The sequence below is a fragment of the Heteronotia binoei genome, chromosome 15 (genome assembly GCF_032191835.1).
Source record: "Heteronotia binoei isolate CCM8104 ecotype False Entrance Well chromosome 15, APGP_CSIRO_Hbin_v1, whole genome shotgun sequence".
Taxonomy (NCBI): Eukaryota; Metazoa; Chordata; class Lepidosauria; order Squamata; family Gekkonidae; genus Heteronotia; species Heteronotia binoei.
The window spans coordinates 36,002,458-36,030,387 of NC_083237.1; the positions used below are offsets into that span (position 1 = coordinate 36,002,458).

Below are 27,930 nucleotides of genomic sequence, written 5' to 3' on the forward strand. Positions count from 1 at the left end.
AAGGAAACTGATTTCTGTAATGTGGAAATATACTGTCATTCTGGGAGATCTCCAGGCCCCACTTGGAGGTTGGTAACCCTACAAGTCGCCAGGGGCGAGACCATTTCTGTTTCAAACGCCTTTTTAGCCCATCTGCGGAGGATGGTGCCTTGCTCCCGTTTTGATCGAACCCTGCTGTACAAGCGCTGGGAACTGCCTTGGGGGCATGCAGATTTGCTAAACAAATGCTCTCTTCGCGCCCTCCAGGTGGGCTTTCCGGAGGCACCTGCATGGTGATTGCGGTGCTGGATCCCGCTCCTGCTGGGCTTTTGTTGCGGATCCATTTATTTTCAAAGCCGATCACGCGTATTCAAGCCCCGCGCTTCACAAACAAAGCAAGCCGATGAAGGTGGGTTTAAAAGGCTCGGGGGGGGGGGGGGTAAAGATGGACACAATCCGCGGGAGCGAGCCCCTCTATACCTCTGAGCTTCCGGTGGGGGGAGTATTTTGGAGAAGCCGACTCAATCACGTGACACGCTAGACTTACGGTCACGTGATAAAGCAAAAACGAAACTTAAGAGCTTCGCTGGTTCCTGCCGATTCTTCCTGTTTTTAAACTGCAGGCTGCTTCATTCAGGTAAGGGAAACTTGTTTCTTGGATTTGTTGCCACCTGAGTGCCCTTCTAGCGTCCAGGTTCATTGAGGATTGGTCGCACAGCCCTTCCCCTACCTTGGAGTTAGCCGGCTGCTGCAATGCACGTTTTGCTTGAACGCGTTCCTGCTCTTTAGCTCGTGGTTTTGTGTCGAGAGAATCCGCCCTTTGCATCGGGATCCAGACCAGACCTTGATTTGATTTCTCTCTTCCCTGCCTCAGAGGAGGGAGAAAAGCAAACAGGGCGTGGCGGACAGTAGCAGCTAGAACTCAAAAGCGGCAGGGTTGGGAATGGGAGAGACTTGCTGAAGGTGTTTGCTCGCTGTTATCAGTGGGACTCCGCCCAAGGGACTACATGTGGCTTTGGGCCTCCATGGCCGAAGGGACAGAGCTGAGTCTTTGAAGCAAGCTATTTAATATTTTGTACCATTTTGTAGCAGCCATTTACTGTTGTGCCCATTGTGCCATGTCAGCATTCCAAATGTGCTCTCAGATTCAAAAAAATTGAGGACCCCTTGTTCTAATGACTACACCACATGGAATTTGATATCTCAGGGAAGCTGTTAAACTGCCTTTTGTTTTGTCACAGAGGGTATATTTTACACTCGTCCTCTCCGTGCTATCTGCACTCACCTGGCTCCTCACCCTCTATGACAGTAAATGGCTGCTGCAGGAGGTGGAGCCAGGTGTAAAATGATTGCTACAGTTTAAGTTAAGAAATACAGTGTGGGTCCTTGTGCTGGGGTGGCATCCGCTTTCAAATCAACAGTTAAAAAAAATTGGCACAGCTGATCAAATTTCCAGCCATCAGTTGGAAGCCTTGTTGAGCAAAAGCTTGACCTGCCCACTTCCTAAAAACACTTGGTGGGCACCAGAAATAGTGTTGATAGGTGCCTAGATCCTGGTTTGAATCTTCAAAGTGTCATGGAAGGTTTCTGTCTGACTTTGGACCAGTCAAGCACCCTCAACCAGACCTACCTCACAGGGTTGTGAGGGTAAAACGGTGGGAGAGGAGAACAATGTATGCCATTTGGAGTTCCCATTGGGGAGAAGGGCAGCACAGCTGTGAAGGATGGCACATATTCCTTCCTTTACAAACAAAGGGGATTTAAGAGGTTCCCCTGAACTACCACAACTGGTGTGTCATGGTTAGAGTGTCTGAGTAGGATCTTGGAGAGACAGGTTCTGATCCCATCACTGCCATGGAAGTGTGCTGTGTGACCTTGGGTCAGTCAGACATGTTCTAGCCCAGGAGTGGCCAAACTGTGGCTCTTTCACACATATTGTGAGGCTCTTGAAGCCCTCACCATCCCATCAGCCAGCTTGGAGAAGGCATTTGCCTCTTTAAATCACTTTTCCAAGCTAAACCAACTGGCAGCTTGAAAGGTGCGTTTAAAGTTACTTTCTCTTCCCCCCATCTATTTTCCTGCCTTCTTGTCTGTTTTGTGACTCTCAAACACCTGACATTTATTCTATGCGGCTCTTACATTAAGCAAGTTTGGCCACCCCTGTTCTAGCCTAACCTACATCACAGGATGAAATGGAGGACAGGAGCATGATGTGAGTCATTTCGGGTCCCCGTTGGGGAGAAAGGTGTAGTATGCCATTTGTTATAAATATAATTGTGCTACAGCTTGTCAACTAGAGATGATCACTCTTGGTGGTGTTTCATCTGGCATTGCTGCAACTCTTTTGGCAGGAAGCAAATCTGCTCATTCAGCATTTGAACTATTTTTAAATATCCCAAGCACAGTGAACTATAAGATTGGCGAGTGTGGCCATGACGATCAGTGTTTCAGACTACATTCTTGAATAAAGAACAGGGAACTCTGTAGCTCAGTCTTGTGCATGCTAACTCAATGCAGTTTTCTAAGTGCTTAGATTTGAAGTGTGAATGTACTTTCTCCCACTGTTGAGCGTGAGATGTCTATTAAGGGGTTCCACAAAGTTCTTGTTTCTCCATTTTGCTTGTTCTCCATTTAAAGGATGGAGAATTTTAATTGTTGAAGTGCCTGTGTTGTGAGCCACCCTGAGCCTGCTTCGGTGGGGATGGCGGGATACAAATTAATTATTATTATTATTATTATTATTAAGCTTTCAGGAGAAATAATTTGTGGTTTTGCATTTGGCTGGTCTTCCATATGATAAGGACACCAAACTTAATATTTCTTTATCTAAACCACTTGGTGATACCATAGAGGTCCTAAGCTGTTGGCTGCTTGCTGGAGTTAAGTGGCTAAAGGTGAAACTGAATCCTGACAAGTCTGTGGTGATTAATGCATACCATATTAACATTGAGGCTAGACTGCTGTAATGGATCTCACAATGGTCTGTCCTTGGAATTCAGCTTGGAAACTCCATTTGGTACCCAATAATTCAGCTTGGTTACTATTGGGAACTAGGCAGAGTATGTGTATTGCTATCCTGCAGCCACTCAGTTACCAGGTTCAATTCAAGGTATCGGTTTTCACCTGCAAAGCCCTTCATCTTTTCTGACACTGATATTTAAAGGGGCTGTCCTTTCTGATATGTTTTACTAAGCAATTTTTGTTGTAGTTCCCACCTGAGGCTCCCACACTTTTATCATTTCATAGAATGTACAAATCAGAAATGTTCAGAAAGGCGTTTTTATTGAAACAATGTTGTAGTCTGTGACAGTGTTTGTTGTAAATATTGTTTTGTTCTTACTACATTATAATTTTATAATCCATTATCTGACTTGATTTTTCATTGTTTTCCACTTTCGTACTCCTAGTTCTGTTGCATTGTTTGTTGGATTTTTTTTTATGCTGCTTGATTGTATTGTTTTTATATTCTGTAATCTGCACTGAATCTCAGTGAGAAAGGCAGACTACTGAATGAATATGCCTTGCACACCAATTTCACCAAAATTCTAAATTGAATTAATGCACTTAAAATTCTTTGGAAGTCTTCAGGGCAAGAGGAGTCTATTGTCTGTGGTGCAACCATTCAGAATTGTCTGAGTTCTCCACTCAGGTACGAGAAACAGAGTGTTAAATGGTTCATTAACCTTGGAGATATGCCTAAATAACATATTGCAGGGAGGACATTCAAGGGAGTAAATCATGTTGTTATGTGGTGCTAAATGCTTCTCACACATCCGTCTCTTTCAGCTTAAGAATGTGATGGCTCTGGATGTGGTAGATGCTGATGTTCTGAAACGCAACATTGTCCATTTGTTGCTCAAGCATCCTCAAGGAATCAAATATGGGGATTTTTCTGGTGCTTTCTACAAGCTTCATGGTCACCACCCCCAGCTGGCTCTTCATGGGTATGGTTCACTCAAGTGCTTGCTGACTGACATGAAGAACATGGTGGTTCTAGAAAATAATTCTGAAACAACAGTAATCAAGTTAGCCAATGGCATTCCTTTTGATCCATGGCTGGATGAAGGGGATGAATGGGACAACTTTGAAGAAGGATGGGACAGCTCTGAAGAAGAAATACAAAGCCTAAAGGATGATGATGATGAAGATGATGATGAAGCAGGTAATTTGCTAGAGGCTGGAGCCAAATTTGCTTGGACTCAGTGGGTTTTTTGAACAATCTTGCATTGTTCTCCTCCTTATTTCAACCCCACCTCACATGGCTTTTGTCTATGCAGGTCTCATGATAGTCAGCATAGCCTTTTTTGGATGGTCAAAGGGTTGTATCCAACTCAGTGACAGTTAGCTCTTTGTAGTCATTAGACAGTGAGGACCAGAAATGATTGTCTGAAAGAACCTTCTTTGCCAAGAATGAAATACTGGCCAAGGTTGGGTGGGACATAACAGGTAATTCTTCATGAGGTCTTGTCACATGCCTCAGCACCAATCCAACAAGACAGGAACAGAAGCATAAAACTGCAAAGGGCTGTGACTCACTGTGGCTCAGTGGTAGAACATCTGCTTGGTTCATAGAAGGTCCTAAGTTCAATTCCTGGCATCTCCAGTAAAAAAAGGACCAGTTTGTAGATGATCTAAAAGACCTCTGCCTGTAACCTTGGAGAGCCGCTGCCAATCTGTGTAGACAGTACTGACGATGCTGGACCAATTATCTGATTCTGTATGAGGCAGCGTCATACACAGAAGTGTACAAAGGATAATTTTATTGGATTTTCCCAACATTGTTTTATAATTGCTTGTAAAGTTATGGGAGACGTTTTTGCCTGGGCAGGTTATAGTCACCAGGATATGTGCCTGCTTTTGTGTTCAAACAATTTTATTAGTAACATATGGTAATAAATTTCAGTTTCTTACATCATTAATAATTACTTTTTTTACCTATCCCATATATTACTTTTTACCCACCCCTCCCCCCATTACGTGACCCATGCCGGTGTTATATACTTAAAATCTTAATATTAAAGGTACCCTTAATTAATAAGAACCAAAATTAATATCCTCCTCCCTCTTGTGCTCAGTCATTATCAAAAATTGTCCAATGTCCTTTTATTTTCCACTCTTTTATTACGTATCTTCTGAACTTTTTCCACTTCATCTTAAATACTTCTAAATCATAGTCTCTTAAAGTTCTTGCTAACTTGTCCATTTCACTCCATGTCATAACTTTTACAATCCTATCCCATTTCTCTAGAATTTTTTCTTACTTCCACAACTGCGCATACAATGTCCTAGCAGCTGAGAGCAAGTACCAGATTAAAGTTCCATCTTTTGGAAATTTTTCCATTTGTAATCCCAACAGAAAAGTCTCTGCAACTTTGTTAAATTCGTATCCCAAGATCTTAGAAATCTCTTGTTGGATCATCTGCCAATACTTTTTCGTTCTTTCACAAGTCCACCACATATGGTAGAAAGAACCTTCATGTTTTTTACATTTCCAACATCTATCTGGCATCTTATTGTTCATCTTTGCCAACTTTTTAGGAGTCATATACCATCTGTACATCATCTTAAAATGGGATATGTGCCTGCTTGAATGTCACCATTGATTTACAGAACAGTCGTATAAAACTAGATCTGTTTGATTGAATACCTGAGTATTATGATTATGAGTGTGGGTCCTTTTTTATTTTTCGTTTTTCCACAGCATGTAACAACTCTATATGCTTTATCAGTGATAATTACTATATAAGCACTAATAGCAGGCACAGAATGCAACAAGTTCTCTCAGTTTTTGTTACTGTTGGGTTATGTGAAGGAAAAGCCAAGTTGCTTATAAATAGTTCCCTTGAAAGCTGTTTGTGAACACTTGGGGGAGTATTTATTTGGTTTAGTTATAGTCCATCTTTCTCACTGACACCCATGCTAGCAGTCAGACCCTTCCTCCCTCAGAAGGGCAGTTTTAATAGACAGACACAATGGTAAACACCCCTCTAATGTTACGCCAAAATTATAGTGAAACAAAATGGATGCCAGTCGGGAACAAACTTGGGCAAGTATTTTAGAATTTAAGTCAGAAGCGACTGGCTGGCTAATGGTCCCCTCCATGCCCTAGAGAAGATGCATAATTGTTGGGACAATGGATCCATCAGGGTCTATTGACTCACCTTGGACTAATCTCAACAAGTCCAACCTTACTTCCTCTGCACCCACTTACCTTAATGAAGTGCCATTTAATCAGTTCTATTCACCAAACTGATTAGCTTTCCCATCCGGTACTTGCAGCAGCATCGAGCCCCTTTCCATCTTAGGAAAGCCCATCAAGCTATTGTGTGACTTGGACCCTCTCCCACATCCCCACCTTGTTGGGTTTCTCCTCCACAAAGAAACACTTTTGCTGTTCAACCTGCTGCTTCTGTAGGCCTCTTTCATGGAGACTGATCATTATTACCCTTCCCTGAAATTGCCTTTACTCCCTGTGTTCCTCTTAGCTAGCCTTGTATGTGTTTTCATTGCGTGCTTTTTGCTTATTTTGATTTCCTTTAAATGAAGACCTTCCATTGAACATCCGCTGGTTTATTTTCTCTTAAAAGGAAAAATCCCCATAAACATGGGTGGAGAATCCCAGTTACCCCTTCTCGCTCTGTCCCCTTCAGTTAAGTCTCCTTCAGTTAAGTAGGAGACTGTCTATTCGGGTAACAATCAAGGTGAATTGGAAAATATAAAAGAAATTAAGATAGATGACATAACAAATCAATCACAAATGCACCAGGATGTAAACAAAAAACTAAGATGCAGCATAGTGTAATACAGAAAGTGGATTACAAAGACAGAAGACTATACAATTGAAGCAAGGTGTGTGTGTGTGAGTGTATATATATATATATAATTTTATTTGATTTTTAGCCCACCTTTCAGGGCGGGATACATCATAAAAACAACAGTAACAAAATCCCAATTTAAAATATATAAAATCTAAAATTAGAGAATTTTGGGTTCTAAAATGGCAAATTCTGCCTCACAGACATGGCCTATTGTCCAGGTTCAGCAGGTCTTATAGCTCTGGGATGGGATGAAGGAGGGAGGCCAATAACAAGTGATGTCCGCGGCCTCAACTGAAAGCCTGGTGAAAGAGCTACACAGATCAGGGCCACTTGCGGACTTTTTAAACATTTTTCTCTATACAGAACTTGGGGGGGGGGGATAGGAAGGCCAAATTGCCTAAAATAGAGTAGCATTGTCTACACTTGTGCAGAGAATGCATCTCTGTCGGGGCCATTGCCTGATGATGAAGTGGCAAGGGGGAGTCAGTGCAGCAGACAGCAACACTTCAGCTGTGATTGTCTGTCTGAGAGAGGTAGGGGAGATGAGTGACTGTACAGAATGTTAGTTGGTGAATGGGAAGGCAGAATGCTGTAGGGGGAGACTGGTTTCCATTGCTGTGGCAAAGGAGTGGGAGGAGAAGCCACACCCACTACCACATTAGCTGGGCAGGCAGCTGAGAAACTTGCATCTGTCTACCTCAATCATTGCCCCCTGGACCTGGCATGTCTCTGGCATCACCACCCTTCCCCTGCCCCACCCCCCCCCCCAGGCCTGGCAGAGTCAACTATGGCTCAGGAGTATGAGAGAGCGAGCAGTGACCATGTGAGAAAGTAGGATCAAAAGTACATGGTGGAGGAGAGAGAGAAGGAATGACAGTAGGCACAAGGAAAAGGGAAAAAGATGGAGAGAAACGGAAAGTAAGAGAATGGAAGTAGGGAGAAAGAGACTGAGAGAAGAAGTGAAGGAGCACACAGAAGCAAGAATGGGAATGATTGTGGTCCATGTTTGTTTCCTTATAAAAGTGTCCTCATGCATTGTCATTGTAATGTAGTTCTAATCTCACCCATTTTGGGGGCAGAATGCATGCTGAAATGTTTCTAGAACTTAGTCCTCTTTGGACATTGCCACCTGCGCATGAGTAAATAACATTCCAAAGTACAACCTTTTATCTTTCACTGATTTTTTTTATACAAACAAACAAAAAATTGCTTTAGTCTTTTACCCCAGGCAGTGCCTTCAGACTGTATTGGGTGAGTGCTTTACCAAAGACGATATATTGTAAATATTGGGGTAAAAGTCTCTTCCACAATTTTTTTTGAGAAAATGGAGCTGCTGGGAAACAGTATTAAGTGCTCTAGAGAAAGATAGCCTTCCTTCATTTCACAGAAAGATCATCTGATAATGTTCCACAGAACAGATGTGAATTAATGCAATACGCAAGGTGTGGGGAATTGAAACTAAAGGACAGTTTGGCCTCATGTGAAAGTATGTGTCAAGGCTTTGGGTATTTGGACACTTGACTAGCTTGAGATATGTTGGAATTTAGCTTGGGTCGGTGAATGCACTCCAGATTCAGTTGGTGTAAGTTTTTTTCACACTGTTGTTGGGCTAAAAGTAAAAGGGGTTGTTTTCCTAAAATACAGACTCTCAAAGGGATTTGTGTTTATTACCTGGAACTATCCCTAAATGGTTCCCTATCATATAAAAAACTGTTATAAAATTTCTATTTTGGTTGTGGTTTCATGGAAACTCAGCTCTCAGAACTGCAGGTTTTGGATAAGATTTTCAAATTATTTAAGGTGTTTTTTTAATGTTGGTCAGGGCAGAGATTTAAGAGAAAGTAACAAATCTTGCACATTTGTAGCAAAGCTACTTTCTCAAGAATACTTCTACCATTGATTTCCTTATTTAGTTGATGAGTAGATTTGACTGGCTTTTCCATTAATGTTAAAAGGAGGAATTCTCTCTGGCTACTCAAAAGGGCAATGCAGAACATTTTTGGTGTATAAGAAGCAATGAGAGATGAGAACTGTAGTAAGGAGAGGGACTGAGCAACACAGAGAAAGCCAGTTGGATCCAATCCAGTATGTTTGTGTATTCTCACATTACAAGCTTCTGTCATGGGATCTTGGTGAGCGCCTGAAACATATTTCAGAATACCATTTGAAGTGTGATGCAGTCATAATATGATGTCCCTAGATCTTCTTGTTTTTAGGGCATTTTTGTGAAGAGATTAAAACTGTAGTATGGAACAGCTTGGGTGGAGCTCAAAATGGTTTTGTTTAATGGTTGCTGTTTTTAACTGTTCTGTACAATTTTAATATTGAAAGCCACCTTGAGTATGTATTTTTTATAGAAAGGTGGGGTATAAATATTCTGATAAAGACTACTGAGAATCTTTTCTTCACTGAGTATCTAACAGCAATTAGGATTTCCTTTTTCTGTTCTAATTACAAAGCAAGAGTTGATATATTCTGAAAAAGCCCTATTCTTTCTGATAGACTAAGATGTTGTTCTTCTCTGATAGATCTTGTGGCAGCTTCCATTTCTGTTAGAGCTCAGCCTCTTATAGAAGGACAAACAAAGCAAGTGCCATATGGAATGCTGAACTTCATGGAGTCATGCTGGGGGTGGGAGAAGGAATGCTTGGGGAGGGCCCAGTTGTATTATGTATGCTCTGGTCATCTGACCACAAATAAAGGGTTGGATCCCACCAGATTTTCTTCTGGTGAAAGAGGAAGGAAATAAGCAAACCACCATGAACTAAGCAGGCCAGTGCTAAAAGATCAAATAAGCAAATGGCTGAGGAGCCTGAAAATAGAAATGCCTGGCAGACATAGTAGAGCATTGGCCTGGCAGTGGAAGTTAACAGTTTTGGCACCAGGAAGAGGGTTAGAGGCAGAGCAATCTGGAAACAAAGCTGTAACCCTTCTGATCTTAAAGAACATTGGAGAGACTGGAGAATCAAAGCTGCCGCTCTCTTCTTTACAGATCTGCCCATTGCCTTTGTGCCAGTCCAAAATCTCCTTCAATACCATCTTTATGGTTTGAAGTTAAAAAATCTAAAGGGTGGTGGGAAGTGGTGTCAAGTCACCATTGACTTCTGATGCCCCCATGGGGTTTTCAGTGCAAGAGAGGAACAGAGGTGGTTTGCCATTACCTGCCTCTGTGAGCACCCCTGCTTAGCTTCCAAGATCTGATGAGATCAGGCAAAACCCACCATCTTCATTAGAGATGTCTTTGTACTAATCCAAGATGTTGTTGGTATGCACCCTCATGGATTGATAGTGAAAAGGCTGAAGCAGATCCTGAGAACAAAGCACAGTTTCAGCCTGGTGATATTTAGCATTTCCCGGGGTTACAAGAACAAATTAGCCTGCCTGCGGGATATTCGTGGGCTCCTTCTAAAATGCGAAAAGGCCAAAAATGGTGTCAAGCAGCTTCAAGCTGGGAGGGCATAAGTTGTGATCCTGTTGGTGGTGGGTGGCTACTTCTGTGGATAGGAGGCAGGAGTCAGCCCCTCTGTCAGAAGGGATGGCCTGTTGGAGAATTGAAGAGCAAAGCTAGCCAAGGTGGGTTCTGGCAAGGTGGAAACTGTTGGATAGGTTTTGTCATGAATCCCATTCATGGCTCCCACCGACTCTCGTTCTTGCATCTTTAGCCAGAGCTCATTAGTGCTACACAAAGTAGATCTATTTTATAGCGCATCAAAGTCCCAGGTGCAAGCCCTGCTGAGGGTGTGAGTGTTGAATCTCATGGCTTAGTCTACAGACAGAAAGTGTATTATCTCTCATGTTGCTTCTCTCTGTTTTTCTGCCAGATCCTTGTGGTCCTGCTGCTTCCCTGGATACAGATTTCTCTGCATGCAACTTGGTACCACAGAAGATGGGGAGAAAGGAAGCTGGTGAGACTGTGTTTGGGATTCTGTGTTAACAATGCAGAATCTTCAGTTCATCTGTGAACATTTTGCTATTTCCTTGGAGTATGTTTTGATTGAGATAAATATCAAAGAAGGGTTAGTGTTGGCTTTTTTGGAGAGGAGTATTTCTTCATATGTTCTGCTTGTAAACCCCCCCCCCCCAACCTTCCAATACCTGTCTCATCTTTGCTTGAAAATTTTGCAAAACAAGGATGCTGAATTAACTGCCATTTTCATACCAGCAAAGCAAAATGCCACTGCCTCGTCTGTTAAGTAATAAAAGTAAAAGGTAGTCCCCTGTGCAAGCACCAGTCATTTCTGACTCTGGGGTGACGTCGTATCACGATGTTTTCACGGCAGATGTTTTGCCATTGCCTTCCCCAGTCATCTACACTTTGCCCCCAGCAAGCTGGGTACTCATTTGACTGGCCTCAGAAGGATGGAAGGCTGAGTCAACCTTGAGCCAACTACCTGAACTCAGCTTCTGCTGGAATCAAACTCAAATCATGAGCAGAGAGCTTGGACTGCAGTACTGCACCACCGGGCTTATTCATCTTATGTGCCTGGTAATTACTTATGCCTGGTAATATCTCAATGATCAGAGTGTCCTCCTCTCTTCAAGTGAAAACAGAACATAGGATTGAGGAACTTCCTTTTACTTGAAGAAAATGACATTCTGGACTCATCTTGCTTTTTTGGAGGGGGCTTCAGAGAATTTGGACCTGTTGCAGGGGGATTAAGGCCAGTTCAGTTGTTTATGTTTGCTATTCATTTCTGAACATTCCAGTTTACAGTTGTTTCTGTTGCCTGTTTTTTCCACATGCCATTATTCCTTCTGGGCACTGTAGTCAATTTGTGAGTGCCTTCTCCATCAGAGCCAAAGTTCGTTTTGTATAAGGTACACTCTGTGATAAACTACCTTAGCTGTGGAAGTCTTGAAAGTGAGGATGGTGGGTACTTCCTTCCCACTAGAAACAACTTACTTCTTTAATTCCCAGGATTGTGGGTAGGAGAGTACCCAGCTGTCACAGCATCCTTCTCTATTTCAACTAAAGGGAACCACCATGACAAATCCAGTGTTCCATTTTTCTTCTCTCTCAGCCATTTTCTTAGTAGAGTCCCAGATATATGCCTTCCGTGTAATAAGACACTGATACAACACTTTTCTGACTGAAATATTACTACTTATTCTTTTAGTCCTGACGGCTGCCTTAGTGCCTATCCTCAGTATCCTTCAAGACTACCCCAAAGGTCTGAATCTACCGATACTGACAGAGGCCTTGAAGAAGCGTGGATTTGACTTGGAGCATTTTAGCCAAGATATGGGTTATGGTGACATAATACATTGCCTGCTTGATGTGCCAGGACTCCATTTGATTTTTTTTAATGACATGTCGGCCCACAACTGTGTGATCCAGCTTCTTTCAAGCAGCTCTGGTCTTCCAGCCCTGCCACTCAGCACTGGCTCTTCTTTGCACAAACCCTTGTCTTCCAGCGCTACAGACAGTTTCCCTCAGCAGTTGATAGAAGCAAAGCCAGGTAAGAAGATCACCTGATCCAACACAGATTTCTTTTTGCTGCTTTGCTCTAGCAATGAGATTTAAGCAGGGCTGAGTGGATGCCTAATGAATATTAATAATGAGTGCTTCCCTGCTCTATAAGCAGCAGTGGCCATCTCTTTCTGAACTTGCAGGACTGATTTATGAATGCCAGGACTGTCGTGGAAGCCCATGGCATGCATTTATTTAATTTATCAGAACATCTGTATCCCACCTTTCCTTATGGTTCAAGGCAGTTTACAATAACAGTTTAAAACATTTTCAATTAAAACCAAAAATAAAATAGTAAATCCCAAGCATATAATCAGTGTAGAGGGTTTTTTTGGTTTTTTAAGTTGCCCATGAACTGGAGAATTTTGATTCAAAGCCCTTCAAGACACTGCCCCGTAAGTTGGTTGTTTACAGTGAATGTATGCTGGTTTTTAATTCTTATAGTTCTCAAAGTCATTCACTACAATAAAGCCAGTGTGTGATGAGACAGCAGCTTCTTCCCACATGGAGATGAGTGGACTAGTAACATGTTCTTTTTACAAATGGAAATTCTGGATTTTATGGGTGCTTCACTATTATATACATCAGTAGCCAAAAAATGAGGGAACATGTGAAGTTTGAATGTAAGTTGTACCAAAGACAGCCAGTTATATAATCCTAATCTGTTGTCAATTCCCTGGGAGAAATGAAAGATTTTATTTAGATAAGTTGTTAGCTGACAAAGAGCAGGCAATTACTTTAACATGGCAAAATTTGCTATGCAGGCTGTTAAAATCCGGAAACAAGCCATTAACAGCTCATATTTTATTCCGAGATTGTAATTATCTTAATTATTTAATAGTATTTCACTTTTAATATTTTACTGTCTGACATTGTTGATAATGTCTGTGTGAATTTCGATAACATACTGGCTGATATTAGATCTTTTGTTCCTCTTTCATGTATCTGGTCAATGACTGTAGAAACAAAATTATGTATTATTACATCAGTAGCCACATTCATATACCAATGTAGCTACTATTGAGCGGATGCTTTGACTGGTGTTTGTGATATGTATTCATACATGTTTTCCCCCATTTCTCTATATACTTCTGTATTCTTCTAGCTTCCCGCAGCTCCGCAGCATCCCAAGCCACCGCATCTCTTTCTTGTGACTTGGATTGCTCTGCCATCAAATCTAAAACCCTGAACCAAAATGAACTAGGAAAGAAACCTGGTAAGACTGCATTGTAACTATGAAGAATTCTGGAGAATTATGTTGAAACACAGAAGGGGGGGGGGGTGGAAACAGGAGTGTGGGCTCCGTGGCATAATTTTTGGCAAAATCAACCCTCCATAAGGTATTCCTTAGAACTCAGTTAAGGAGTATCCCTGCAACCTAGTTGCAAAGCATATATGCTCCACAGTGTGTCTACAGTATGCAGGCTTCCTACATTTTGGTTTTGAAGTGTATTGAAACAGAGCATTTGAAGGGCTATTTGTTAGTTTGGAATCCCATGCCACTACTAAGATCCTCAGTTGAGGCCCTGTTTCAGGCATCTCCTATCTTCAGAGGAAAGCTGTTTGTCTAAAAGGAGTAGAATGTTTTCTGTGGTGGCCATCTGGCTGTGGAAATCTTTCCCTGTGTTCAAGTTAAGGTTTCCAGGCCCTACCTTCTTTCTGGCATGTAGTGTGATGACATCACACTGAAGTGACATCATCATGCTGCTGATGTTGCATGGTGATGCTCTAGTTTTGAGAGTGTTAGGGGTGTGACGTTGGCAATGCGCTGATGTTATTTCTGGGTGACATCATCACATTGTGTTCTGGAGCATTTGTGGGTGGGGTTTTATTTTTTTTTGGAGGAACCCATAAAAGCAGGGGAACCTCCACCCGGACAAGGGAGTTGGCGACCCTAGTTCAGGTATGTTAATGTCATTATCCTTTAGGTGTCCAATTGAAATTGTTTCATTTCCTCAAGCTGTTACTACTTCTTGCTTTTTCTGGTGCTTTCTTTAGCAGTGCTTAGTTCTGATACAAGGGAAAGGCCCATGACGAACTGTGGGAAAGCAGTAGGATATTCCCTCCCCCTGCATCAACACTGGCAACTAAAGCCATCTTGCATCCTAGTTTCTCCACAAGGCATGAGGCCCTCTGAATGACTGTTGAGTCCATAGAATCTCTGCATGACCAGCCTGTTCTAGCTGACAGGTTGGTAAAAATGGAGTCACACAAATTTATTTATTTATTTATTTATTTATTTATTTATTTATTTATTTATTTATTTATTTATTTATTTATTTATTTATTTATTTATTTATTTATTTATTTATTTATTTATTTATTTATTTCCCGCCCTTCCCAACAAGTGGCTCAGGGCGGCTCACAGTATAAGATTCCACATAATAACATTTAAACATAGAACAGTTAAAATTAATTAATACATTTAAAATTATAAAATATTTAAAATAATAAAACATTTAAACCATTTAAAACATTAGGGACAGCAACCTCTAATATGACTACACTTGGATTTCTTGTACAAGCAGGTCATAGGCCAGCCGGAAGAGGGTTGTCTTACAGGCCCTGCGGAACTGGGCAAGGTCCTGCAGGGCCCTCACCTCCTCCGGCAACTGGTTCCACCAGGAGGGGGCCGCCACAGAAAAGGCCCGGTCCCTGGTGGATTTTAAGTGGGCTTCTTTTGGCCCAGGGATAACTAGGAGATTTCGAGTTCCCGATCTCAGTACTCTCTGGGGCACATGTGGGGAGAGACGGTCCTTCAGGTAGGCAGGTCCTAGGCCATATAGGGCTTTAAAGGTAATAACCAGCACCTTGTACCGGGCTCGGTAAGCTATTGGCAGCCAGTGCAGATCCCGGAGCCCTGGCCGGATGTGCTCCCTTCTTGGGAGTCCTAACAAGAGCCGGGCCGCGGCATTCTGCACTAGCTGTAGCTTTCGGGTTCAGCACAAAGGCAGCCCCATGTAGAGAGCATTGCAGTAGTCCAACCTTGAGGCGACCGTGGCGTGGATCACTGTTGCTATATCGTCATGCTCCAGGAAGGGGGCCAACTGCCTTGCCCGCCTAAGATGAAAAAAAGCGGACTTGGCAGTGGCTGCTATCTGAGCCTCCATCATTAAGGAGGACTCCAATAGTATCCCCAGGCTTTTGACCCTGTCCGCCGCCGTCAGCGGCGCACCCTCAAAAGCTTGAAGGGGGATTTCCCTCCCCGGACCCCGACGACCCAAGCAAAGGACCTCTGTCTTCGCTGGATTTAACTTCAGCCCGCTCAGTCTGAGCCATCCAGCCACTTCCTGTAGTGCCCGGTCTAGATTTTCTGGGGCGGAGACCGGTCGGCCATCCATAAGTAGATAGAGCTGGGTGTCATCAGCGTACTGGTGACAACCCAGCCCATACCTTCGGGCAATCTGGGCAAGGGGACGCATATAGATGTTAAATAACATCGGGGAGAGAACCGCCCCCTGAGGCACTCCGCAATCAAGCGTGCGCCTCCGGGATAGTTCACCCCCAATCGCGACCCTTTGTCCCCGACTTTCGAGGAAAGAGGAAAGCCACTGTAAAGCTAACCCCTGAATCCCCGCGTCGGCGAGGCGGCGGGTCAGTAACTGATGGTCGACTGTGTCAAACGCAGCCGACAGATCCAACAACATCAGCACCGCCGAGCCGCCCCGATCCTGATGCCGTTGCAGGTCATCCACCAGGGCGACCAACACCGTCTCCGTCCCATGACCTCGGCGAAAGCCGGACTGGAGTGGGTCAAGGACGGAAGCATCCTCCAGGAAATTAAGTATATACGTTTATTGCAAACAATTGGGCTTCCCTAGCTAATTGAATCACTGTGGTTCTGTAATCTTTATGGAATTTCATGATGAATATGATGTCAGTACTCTGAAAATGGGACCCTTAAACATTTGTGTGCATATAATATGCTGGTAATTTTCCATACTGATGGAGGATTTCAACGTTCATAGGAACATCTAAAGAGAACATACTTGATCTGCAATAGCTGCTTGAATATTTGAATGTTGTGGTACAGTTTTAAGGCTTTTTAAGTTGATGTGCTCTTTTTTTTTAAGAGGGTCTGACAGCCCCAAAAGAAGTTTTGGTATCACTCAGTAACCTCCTAAATACCTATTTGATGGGACTGCGGGTTAAGAAATTGCAGGAGCTTCTTCTGAGCATTACGGGATTTGACCTGGAGAAGTTCAGCATTGCCCAAGGCTACAAGGACACACTGGAATTTTTGGAGCACCAAATGCCTAAACTGAAGATCAGATATGATGAAAATAGACAAAATTCTGTTGTTAAGCAAGGTGAAGTGAGGTTCATTTTTCTGTTTCCTAGCACAAACAACCCAATTTAATTGACATTGAGTTCCCAGTTTTGTTTAATGTGCCTAGATTCAAAATGGCTCCTAGAATTGACTCCTTGACTCATACTGTGTTCAGACACACTAAATAATGCACTTTCAATCCACTTTCATTGCACTTTCCAACAGGATTTTGCCAGTTCACATAGAAAAATCCAGTGCATTGAAAGTCCATTGTTTAGTGTGTGTGATCGCAGCCTCAGTGTCTCTTGTCTCCTGAGCTGCTAGCATTAGTAGTAGTAGTAATAAATAGAAGCCCTTGGTTGAGTAAGAATGGCATGCTGTGTATTTTACTTGTTGTCATTGCCATTTCCACCGGAGCAACATACAAGTAGATCATGGCAACAGTCAGATGATATTTCTTCTCCAAAGAAGTGCAAAAGACTTTTAAGAAATGCAACTGACTGTGATGGCATTGACCACATCTTTGCATTCTGACCATTGAAATGATCTTAGAAGAATTTCCAGAAAGCCCTCAATAGAATCAGCTTTTGCTCATGTATTCATTTTGCTCATGTATTCATTTGCCATACTTTATTCACAATGCTATCCTAAGCAGATTTGAACTTGCCACAGGGCCAGAGTAGATTCTAATATCATTTAAGAGCTAAATCTGGTAGTTCAGAAATGTCATGAGGGCCCATTCCTAAAGGAGGCATCCCCGCTCCTTTTTAGGTGCCGAAATGACCCAAGTCTGTTGAAGTCAATGAGGTTGGTAACACTGCTCTGGATTGCACTCTAGCAAGTGGATCTTTGATTCAATAAATAACTCTTGAACTTTACTCAATAAATACTAGCTTTTTGTGAGTCCTTGCTTGGAGTGCTGTCTGGGTGAGGTCACCCATAATTGAGCATGACACTGTGTTGTTGATACTTGAATCTACTCTGACTTTTAACAAAGGCATTCTGTTTTTTGTCTTATGATAAGGCAAAAAGAAGAAGCGGAAGAAGAGTCAAAATTTTCAAGAGAAAATGACAAAAAGTAAGTTGATTATTGATAGCATAGACTAAGCAGTCCAATGTAACCTAAGCGCTGTAACTGAAGCAGAAGTTATGGTATTTCCAGACACCCCAGCCTAGTATAGACATTCCACTATTCCTTCATTTCTCTTCAGGGCATTTTTTGATAGCCATCACAACATTGTTTCCTCTCACACAACCTCCCTCTGATCCCACTATCACTGCTTGCTTTACCATATTGAGGGTTTTTGGTTGGGTTTAATAATATGTGTGTTTAATATAAACAAAAAGGAAATAAAACTTGTTTTCTCTCTGTAAAGGGAACTGTCTTCTTCCATATCCATTCCAGAATATGAATGGAACTATCAGTTTCCAGCATATTGGCCCATATTTGTTTTTCTGTTGTGCTTTAAAGTTAACCTGTTATGAGGCAAAAATTTCATGCCTTATAATTGGAATATTCTATGTGAATGCATGTACCAAATTGCTAGGCTCTAGGTCTTGGAAAGTATTATAATTTTGTTAACCCAGTCAACCAGTTAGTGAAGTCCAGTTTTCTCATTTTATACCTCCCTGGGGAGCCTGGGTAATCTAGTAATCACTCTGTTAAATTGCTGATATGGAAGCTGAACAAGCCTAAATCTTGCTTCATAGTTTCATAGCAGAATGGAGATTTCAACCTGTGTCTCATATTATGGATGCTTATTCCTTTCTCGTACGTTCACACATGCCTTTACAAGATAATTTGAAGAGATTGTGCAATACTCACCTGCTTAATTTCACTAGGAGCCTCTTGCCGAAATTCCTGCACAGCCGGGAAAAAGTATTATGTGTGTGTATAATTTTCTTGATTCATTGGGATGCCTAGAGGAAGAAGTACCTTGATTTGTGTTGGTTGGTTGAATATTTGAACTGTCGTGGGAGATGTTTCAGAAGTTAGACTTTTTTTTTCCTCTGACAGCCCCAGCAGAAGTCTTGACTTTGCTCCCTAACCTCCTAAGTAGCTATCCGGAGGGGCTGAGGGTTAAGAAATTGCAGACCTTTCTTCTGAGTGTTACGGGATTTGACCTGGAGAAGTTCAGCATTGCCCAAGGCTACAAGGACACTCTGGAATTTTTGGGGCACCAAATGCCTGAGCTGAAGATCAGATACGATGAAAATAGGCACAACTGTGTTGTTATGCAAGGTGAAACAAGGTTCCATTTTTCTTTCTCTTAGGGCAGGCAACCCAATTTAATTGACCTTGAGTTCCCAGTTTTGTCTAATGCACCTAGATTCAAATGCCTCCTAGGGTCAAATTCATCACTCATTGTCTCTTGTCTCTGAGCTGCTAGCATTAGCATAGGTAGTAATAAACAGAAGTTCTTGGTTGAGTAAGAAAGGCATGCTGTATATTTTACTTGTTGTACTTGCCATTTCCACCTGAGCAACATACAAGTAGGTCATAGCAACAGCAGTCAGGCGATTATTTCTTCTCCAAACAAATTATTTCTTCTCCAAACAAGTACTAAAGATTTTTAAGAAATGCAGCTGACTGTGATGGCATTGACCAAATATTGCTTTCAGACTGTTAGAATGGTCTTAGAAGCATTTCCAGAAAGCCCTCAATGGAATCAGCTTTTGCTCATGTATTCATTTTGCTCATATATTCATTTGGCATACTTTATTTTCAGTGCCATCCTAAGCAGAGTTGCACTTGCCTGTGGATTCTAATGCCATTTATGAGCTAAAACTGGCAGTTTAAAAATGTCACAAGGGTCCATTCCTAATGTACCCAGTGGGCTTGTAGCACGTAGGGACCAGGCAATCTGTTTCCCACCCTTGCCCCTTTTCAAGTGCTCTGATGACCTTAAGTCTGTTAAAATCAATACAGTTGGTAACACAGCTCTGGATAGCGCTCTAGCAAATGGATTTTTGATTCAGTAAATAACTTTACTCGATAAACAGTAGCTTGCTGTGGGTGTAGTTGGAGAGCTGTCTGGGCAAGGTCACTCTTAATTGAGCGTGACCCCATGTTGTTGACACTCGTATCCGCTCTGACTTAAACAAGGACATTTGTTTTGTTTTATGATAAGGCAAAAAGAAGAAGCAGAAGAAGAGTCAAGACTTTCAAAAGAAAATGACAAAATGTAAGTTGATAATGGGAAATATGGACTATGTACAGCCCAATGTAACCTAAGTGCTGTAACTGAAGCAGAAGTTATGGTATTTCCAGACATCCCAGCCTGGTATAATAGACATGCCACTATCCCTTCATTACTGTTCAGGGACTTTTCTGAGTGCAGCCTTGTTTCCTCTCTGCTGTGGGATCAGACAAACCTTCCTCTGATCATAATATCACTGCTTGCTTTACCACGTTGAGGGTTTTTGATTTGATTTAATAATATGTGTGTTTAATATAAACAGAAAGGAAATAACATTTGTTTCCTGTCTGTAAAGGGAACTGTCCTCTTCCATATCCATGCCAGAATGTGAATGGTACTAAGAATCCACCATTTTGGCCCACATTTGTTTTACAATGTGCTATAAAGTTTTAACCTCTGTTATGAGGTGAAATTTCATATTCCGTTTGAATGCATGTACCAAATTGCAAGGCTCTAGGTCATGGGAAAGTATTATCATTTTGTTAACCCAGTCAACCAAGTTTGTGAGGTCTTGTTGAGGTGCCTGGGGGAAAGAATTGGTTGGGGATGGGGAGAAGGGCAGAGTACACTCTAGGAATCACTCTGTTAAATTGCTGATAGGTGAAGCTGAGAGAGCTTAAAGCTGGCTTCATAGCAGAATGGAGATTTGAACCCGAGTCTCATATCAAAGTTGCTTATTCCTTTCTTGCATGCTCATGCAGATACCTTCAAAAGATAACATGAAGAAATTATGCAATGCTTACCTGCTTAATTTCACTAGCAGACTCTTGCCAAAATTCCTGCATAGCTGGGAAAAATCACTGTGTGCGTATAATCTGCTGGTAATTCTCCAGATTGATGAAGGATTTCATTGGAATGTCTGGATAAAAAGTACTTTGATCTGTGTTAACTGGTTGAATATTTGACTGTCATGGCAGGTTTCCATGTTGATAGACTTTTTCCCCCTCTGACAGCCCCAGCAGAAGTCTTGGCATTACTCACTAACCTCATAAAACCCCACAAAACAGGACTGAGGGTTAAGAAATTGCAAGAACTTCTTATGGCCAAGGAGGGATTTGATCTGGAGAAGTTCAGCATCGCTCTACACTATAAGGACACCCTGGAATTTTTGGAGCACCGAATGCCTGAACTGACAATCAGATACCATGAAAATAGACAGAAGTGTGTTGTTAAGCAAGGTGAAACAAGGTTCATTTTTTCTGTTTCTTAGGTCAGGAAACCCAATTAAATTGACCGTTAGTTCCCAGTTTTGCTTAATGCTCCTAGATTCCAAATGCATCCTGGAGTTGAATCCATAGTCTCTTGGTTCTGAGCCACTAACATTAACAACAGTGGTGGTTGTAACCTGAAGTTACAAATTGTGTAGTTTGCATGCTGCATTCATTTAGGAAGAAAGAGAGTCCTTTGCTAGATTAGTCTACCTAGTCCAGCCTTCTCTTCTCAAAGGGGGCCAGCCAGCTGCTCCTGAGACCTCTTGAATAATGACAGCATGTTGTACTTGTAACTTCTGTTTCCATCTGAATAGCATACAAGTAAATCATTGTAACAGCAGTTGGGTGATATTTCGTCACCAAAAAAAGTACAAAAGAGTTTTAAGAAATGCAGCAGACTGCAATGGCAATGATCAAATTTAATTGCTGGCTCCCTTTTGCTTATCTATTCATTTGGCAAACTTTATTTACAGTGTCATTCTAAGCAGAGTTGCACTTTTCTAAGGTTCTAACTAAATGTTTTACCTGTGGATGCCAATGCCATTTCAGAGCTAACTGTGGCTGTTTAAAAATGCCATAAGGGCCCATTCCTAACTTAGCCAGTAGCATGGAGGGACCAAACAATCTTGTTTGCCACCCTCCTGCTTATTGTTTTTGCCCTGACCTCTTTGTTTACCTTTCTAGTATTGGATTGGTTTCCACCCCCTCCCCCTTTTTTTTTGGTCTTATTCCACCCCCCTGCCCCTATTCAAGTGCCCAAATGGCTCTAAGCATGTTGAAGTCAATGTGTTTGGTAACACTGCTCTGGATTATATTCTAGCAAAATTGACCTTTGAGTCAGTAAATAACTCTTGAACTTTTACTTGATAAACAATAGCTTGCTGTGAATCTCTGGTTGGAGTCCTGTCTGGGTGAAGTCACTCCTAGCTGAGAATGGCACCTTGTTTGTTGACATTGAATCCACTCTGACTTTTAAACAAAAGAAATTCTTTCAGTCCTAGAACATGGCAAAAAGAAGCAAGCACTTTTTATTCTCACAAAAGTGTTCTTAGGCTGGTACTATTAATCTGGTGATTGAAAATGCTTGGTCCTAGAGTACATACTTTCAGTAACACATCTGTAGTCCATCATATAAAATGACTGGAGCGTGCAGTCATCTGTCCTGGCTAATACAACACTTTATGATTTCCTCTTGCTTCATCAGATCCTGATGTTAAAGTTCCCCCTCCCTTGCCCAATGGCCAGCCCCAGGTGGAGTCAACAGAAATGGTGGAACCACCAAATGCTACACCAGGTAAGTCGCCAATATCTACATCTCCAGCACAGTACAGTTCTTTATTGTGTTTCATCACTGGAATGCAACTGATGGAAAAGACTTTTCAATACGGAAGTTAGGAACTGAGAGAATGACAAAAGGCCACTAAGCTGAAGATTTTTGAATGGAACTTTTTTTCCTCCTGTTGTGTAAGGGTTGGCTGATAGTGTTGGTGTTGGTCCCCTGCTCCTTACAAAGACGGGAGCACCATACTTCTTATTCTTTTCCCTCTGCTTCCTGAGTCCCCACATTCCCCACCAGTGGCCAAGGTGGGACCTCACAATCCTACCACTCTCAGGTGTGGATTTCTGATCCCATATTCTGTGATCTATATTTGAAACAAGTTAGATGGATCAAAATTGTGTAGTTTGCTTGCTGCATTCATTTAGGAAGAAAGAGAGTCCTTTGCTAGATTAGTCTAAGATCTATCTAGTCCAGCCTTCTCTTCTCAATGGCGCCAGCCAGCTGCTCCTGAGACCTCTTAGACAGAACACATAGCTCAATCCCTTTACATTATTTACCTGATTCTATCAGTTTTGTAAAATCTTTGGAATTACTCTGTTGGGGGGGGGGGGAGATTAATGAATGATCATGCTTTTAGAAAGTGAAAATTCTGTTATTGAGATTCTCCAGAACTGAATGGGGTTGGAGTTTAGAGTCTATTCATTATACTCATAGGTACTTCACCATCTTTCTAGTGTCCTGCTAATTCAGTAACTGCGTTTTTCCTTCCTAGCTTTGGGAGGCATCTCTAAGCCTTGCTTCAGACAAGTCACCGAAGCTGGTCCAGGTGCTTTAAGACCATTGCAGAATGGACTCCACTCCGGCATACCTGTCCCCTTCACCATAGTTCCGAACCATCCATCCTTTAAGGAGCAACTTGGTGCCTCTTCAGATGAAGATAGCAGTTCTTCACAGCCTCACTCTGATATCCCAGCCCAGCAGTCCAGCGTGTGCCAGTTTGGGGGACCATCTGCAGCCAGAGAGGTATCACGTCCTATAGATGCCCAAGTGCCAAGCAAATCCAGCCTGACTCATTCTGAGCACCTGGATGAACTGAAGCAGCAGGTGGCCCACATCCTTGCCAGACACCCTGAGGGCATGTCGCTGTTCCAGTTCCGTGCCACCTACAGCATGACCTATCAGCATCACCTGCCCCTGGGAAATGCCTCCTCTGCAAAGCAGCGGCTGCTGGAAATGTCAGACATTGTTTCCATGAAAGGCTGTGGAGTTCAAACATTGCTACTGCCTGTGTCCCCTGAAGAGCCACCTCCAAAGCTTGGTAAGTGCTGTCACACACAATCTGATTGTACAATGTTTGTCTATGTCCACGTGTACACATAATCTAATCTTGGATCTGACCTGCAACATACAGATCTTGAAACCCATGCAGTGCTGGAGGGACAAATTGGAGCTGTTTATGCAAGCCAGGGGAGCGTCTGGCTCTATAGAAATATCTTTAATTTAGCAACCGGGAGAAGGGAGATAGTTTTGTACCTTAGTTTCATAAGAGCATCTCCCAAGATCTTGGCAACCATTTGTGGGGGGGGGGGGGGGTCAGTGATGTTTTCTGAGCTTGCCTGAGTGATTTAAAATGGCTGCTGAGATCTCCTGAGGTAGTATATGGAGATTTCAGTGATCATTTCTTTCATTGTGAAACTGAAAGACTGGCAGTGGTGGGAGAGGGTAGGCATGAAAGTTGCGGAGAAGTGGAACCTTGTAGGGGGAAAGGCAAATTAGTCCCAAGTGGTGGAAAATGGGGAGAAGAGGAGTCCTGCCCCCATGAATTTTGTAGGCCTCCCTAGTGCATATAAATACATAGTTTTAAAGCTCATCAATATATCACCCATAACAAATAGCTTGAATTTTCAGATCGCCCCTCCAAATTCTCCCAACCCTACAACTTTATAGACATTTTGATCTGAAGATTTAGAATAAAAGTGCATACAGCAGCCAAAGGGATGGGTGGGAGAAACACTCACCAAAGAAGATACCACCCCCCACTTTGTGCCAGGAAGGGCTATGACAGTGGAGGTCAGCAGACTGTGCTCTTCTGATTGAGTGCCGTCCAACAAGTTTTGCCTATATAGCTGTTCTGTTTGAGCTGTGTCCTTGAATCAAGTTTTGAAACAGGACTTTCTCTGGAAGAGTAAAGGACCCAAGATTGGCCAGCGGAAATAAGACATATTTTATCAAGCAGTTAGCAGGTGCTTTGACTGAGGAGATATAGTAAGAAATAAAATTATTGAACAAAAAGGGAAGATCACAAATCTGCCTGATCATCTCTACCATATTTTTGAGAACCAAAGCTGGGGTTGCATGTTGAGATTCATCACTACAATTGCTGGTTTGGCTTGAGGAGATCAGTCTGCTAATGGCCTTTCCTGTGGGCTTAATACTTGCTTCAGTTTTCTTTGCATCAAGCTTTAGGGAGGCACCCTGCTGATTTTCTTACCTTCATGTCTCTTAACTGCAGCTGAAGTCCTAGCTGCACTGCAATTTGTTTTATGTCTTTCAGGGCCACCTGTCTTTTCCAGGGTGGAAAACGCTGCCATGGTTCTGGCTGACTCTTTGCCCAAAGCTGTGGTGAGGCCTGAATCTGTGGTGGTCTCCAAGCCTTCCCTTCTCAAGACTCCGATACAGCCTCAGCCTTACGCTACTCACCCCCTGGCTTCAGATCACCTCAGAACACGTGACGTCAAGGAGAACAGTGTTCCCCCTACGGAGCTATTCTCAACCATACCAACAGTGGTACAGAAGCCTGTGGGGCCCAAGGTCATCTTAAGAGGTCATTCTGATTCCTCTAAAACAGAAGCTGCAAAGAATCTTGGCAATTTTTTGCCTGAAGCTGTGGTGAAAATTGAACCTGTAGTGATTCCAGAGTCTAGTAGTAGGCCTCTTTCTAGGACTGCAGCAGTGCCTGTGCCTCAGCTCCTTCCCTCTGTCCCCTCTTCTTCAACATGTCTCAGAGCGTCAAGTAACAAGGAGAGTTCTTTCCGACCAGAATCTCTGCCCCCTCAAATACCCAAACCATCAGTTCCTGTGGAAAAGAATGTAAGGTTCAGAATCATGCCAGGAGAAAATCTTTTGATTCCCCATTCCCCCGTGATATTCCCTGCAGACATTGACAGTTTTAATCCTGCCTTTTCTGTCAATGTCCCAGTTCCTTCCCTCTTTCAACCTGTCCTTGCTAATATAACCATGTCACAGCCAGTCGTATATTTTCCTCTCACCCATCTTCCACACACTCCAGCATCGTCCCAGTCAGTGTCCAGAACCCTTTCTACAGCCCAGCTGCAAAAGACAGAATTGGTGAGCTCCCACCTTACTCAGCCAGCATCCCAAGGCAGAACTGCGAAGCCAACATCTCCCATTCAACATGCAGAACAGATTGACCATACTCACGCTGCTGAAGGGATAGATGCATTACAGAGTACTTCCAGAACATGGGGCCCAGGACGTGGCCGAGCTCCTGGTTTCTCTGCAGATGGGTGTCCTGTTTCTTCACCTTCTGTGAAGCCACCCAGCCTTCAGCCCCTCAACTCCCCATCTATCCAGCAGCTAGAAAATGTTCACCATACGTGGTTGAGCAGTATGCCATGCAGCTCTGTTCCTACAGTGGACGATAGAGTGGTTGCTTCATCTTCAGCCAGAGTGCCTTCAAAGCCAGTAGTACCTGCACATCAGAAGCAGTATGATGTTGTGGATGCTCCTGTAACCACCCCCAGAACACCCTTATCTAGTGTATCCCATCAGCCTGCCTCATCTTCCTATAGGAGTCACACTGAATCTGATACTGCACCTTTTAATCCTCTAGTCTCCATGCCTCAGCCTCACCACATCCGTGTGGATTCTGCTGTAGCCTCCTCAAATGCACACCCATCCATCTTACATTCTTCTCAAGGATCCCCCATCAGCACAGCAAGCCAGCCTTCCTATGTTTCTTTTAGGCCGAAAACAGGTTATGATGCTTCCCACCATAGCAAGCCCTTGCCAGGAGTTTCCAGGGAAGGTAGTGGGCAGGACAGTCACCTTCTCACTTTGGGTGATAACCAGAAGTACCACTTCAAGGAAGAGTCAACACAGCCCTCTGCTCTACAGAACAGCCCACCCCCCCGAAGGTCTGATAATTGTGTCATCCTTTAAAATCAAGCAGTTGCCCTGTGGCAGCACTTATGTATGGGTAATTTTTTTGTCTTTAGGAGGGTGGCGATTACGATGTGCTTGAATGAGTGCATCAAAAACTTGCAAGACACACAGCTTTGTAAACTGCATCAGGCTTGGTTACCTACATGGAGGGTTCAGGGAATCTTGATTCACATGTGGATTGTTGCACTTTGTGCATGGGCTGGGAAGGTGCAACTTGTGCCCCAGAAACCTCATCTCACAGGCAGCTTGGGAGACCTTCCTCACTGAAGCATAAAGCAAAAAGATCCCATGTCAAAAGGGACGGTGCAGGCTGATGACAAAAGAGAAGGGGGTTTAATTGACCAGTAGGCAGGTATGATGTCTGTGCTAAATGATAGGTGAATGTTAATCCTGAACCAAGATCTATATTCAGATCTTGTGATCTGTGTTCATTGTATAGCTGAGCTGTAGTTTACCAACACATATTTTACGTAATTTTGACTTTAATGGTGGCATGGAATGCCTTTTGCCATTAATGCCCCTTTGGCTCTTAAAATCCCAATTTGTCCTGCCCTTCTGATTTTTTTTTTTAAAATCAGGAGAGAGAGCACCATATAAATCAATATAAAATATAAATAAAAAATAAAATAAAATAGGCCATTACCAAGTCTATATGCCTGACAACCATGAGGGTTAGAAACCTTTAAATTTGGGGGGGGTTTTTCAGAATTTTAGAAGATGGTATCTAGATGAAGGTCTACTGGTTCTTCCAGTGACTCTCATTACTGGATTCAGTGGGAGCCATGTGATAATGATGTGTGATCCATGCTTATTGTAGGAAGGAAGTGATATGAAGGATTTACATCTGGTTGTACACTTAGTGTCAAGCATGCGGGTTCAATGACAAATCAAAGTTGATACAAAGACTACATTTATTGATAGGCCGATACTGTTGGCATAGCCATTTCTTGAGAGTATGATACATTGATACAATACTTTTAAGGCTTACTTCAAAGGAATTCCAAGGGATGGGGTTGCGGGGTAGCATTCACACAAAAACCATCATAAATGTCTACGTTCCCATAGCGTTATCAGGACTTCATCCTTGCTTTCTCCTGATGTCCCATACTCCCTGGGAAGGCACTGATTACTTAGTTTCTGTTCTCGCTACTTCTAATTACAAGCCATAAAGCAAGAAAGGGGGAAGGTAAAGAATAACAAGCTAACATAATGGGTTTCTTCATGACACTTCACAGATCAGGTTTAGGCAGGACCCTAAAACAATCAATTATCAATGGAATTTCACCATGCTTGACACTTGGTGCAGTAACCATCTCAAAGAGATGGCCTTTGCTTCCTTTTTGTTTTTTCCTTAAGCACATCGTGTGTTTTTTTGTTGTTCATTAAAGTCTGTTTACTGATGTGGCTGAGAGTCTGTCTTTTTTTTTTTAAACAAGTCATCTTAATTAGCTGAATTCAAAGTGCTCCTTAATAGTGCTACCTCTTTGTGAGACCATCTACTTCAAAAACAATAGCTTA

The 27,930-nt window shown here is 42.6% G+C and overlaps 2 protein-coding genes across 2 annotated transcripts; both read left to right on the forward strand.

Moving 5' to 3' along the window:
• The first annotated feature begins 564 nt into the window (after positions 1–564).
• Positions 565–19,772, forward strand: LOC132583383 (uncharacterized). The gene is made up of 9 exons (XM_060255035.1): positions 565–616; positions 3,766–4,141; positions 10,619–10,702; positions 11,915–12,256; positions 13,373–13,483; positions 16,341–16,577; positions 17,562–17,615; positions 18,555–18,779; positions 19,669–19,772. Exons 2-9 carry the CDS (start codon positions 3,778–3,780, stop codon positions 19,770–19,772), a joined length of 1,521 nt encoding a protein of 506 aa, XP_060111018.1. The 5' UTR covers positions 565–616; positions 3,766–3,777.
• A 1,033-nt stretch (positions 19,773–20,805) lies between these two features.
• LOC132583936 (uncharacterized) lies at positions 20,806–27,816 on the forward strand. Its single transcript, XM_060255685.1, has 4 exons — positions 20,806–20,915; positions 22,153–22,242; positions 23,000–23,545; positions 24,782–27,816. Exons 1-4 carry the CDS (start codon positions 20,858–20,860, stop codon positions 26,407–26,409), a joined length of 2,322 nt encoding a protein of 773 aa, XP_060111668.1. The 5' UTR covers positions 20,806–20,857; the 3' UTR covers positions 26,410–27,816.
• Positions 27,817–27,930: the final 114 nt, after the last annotated feature.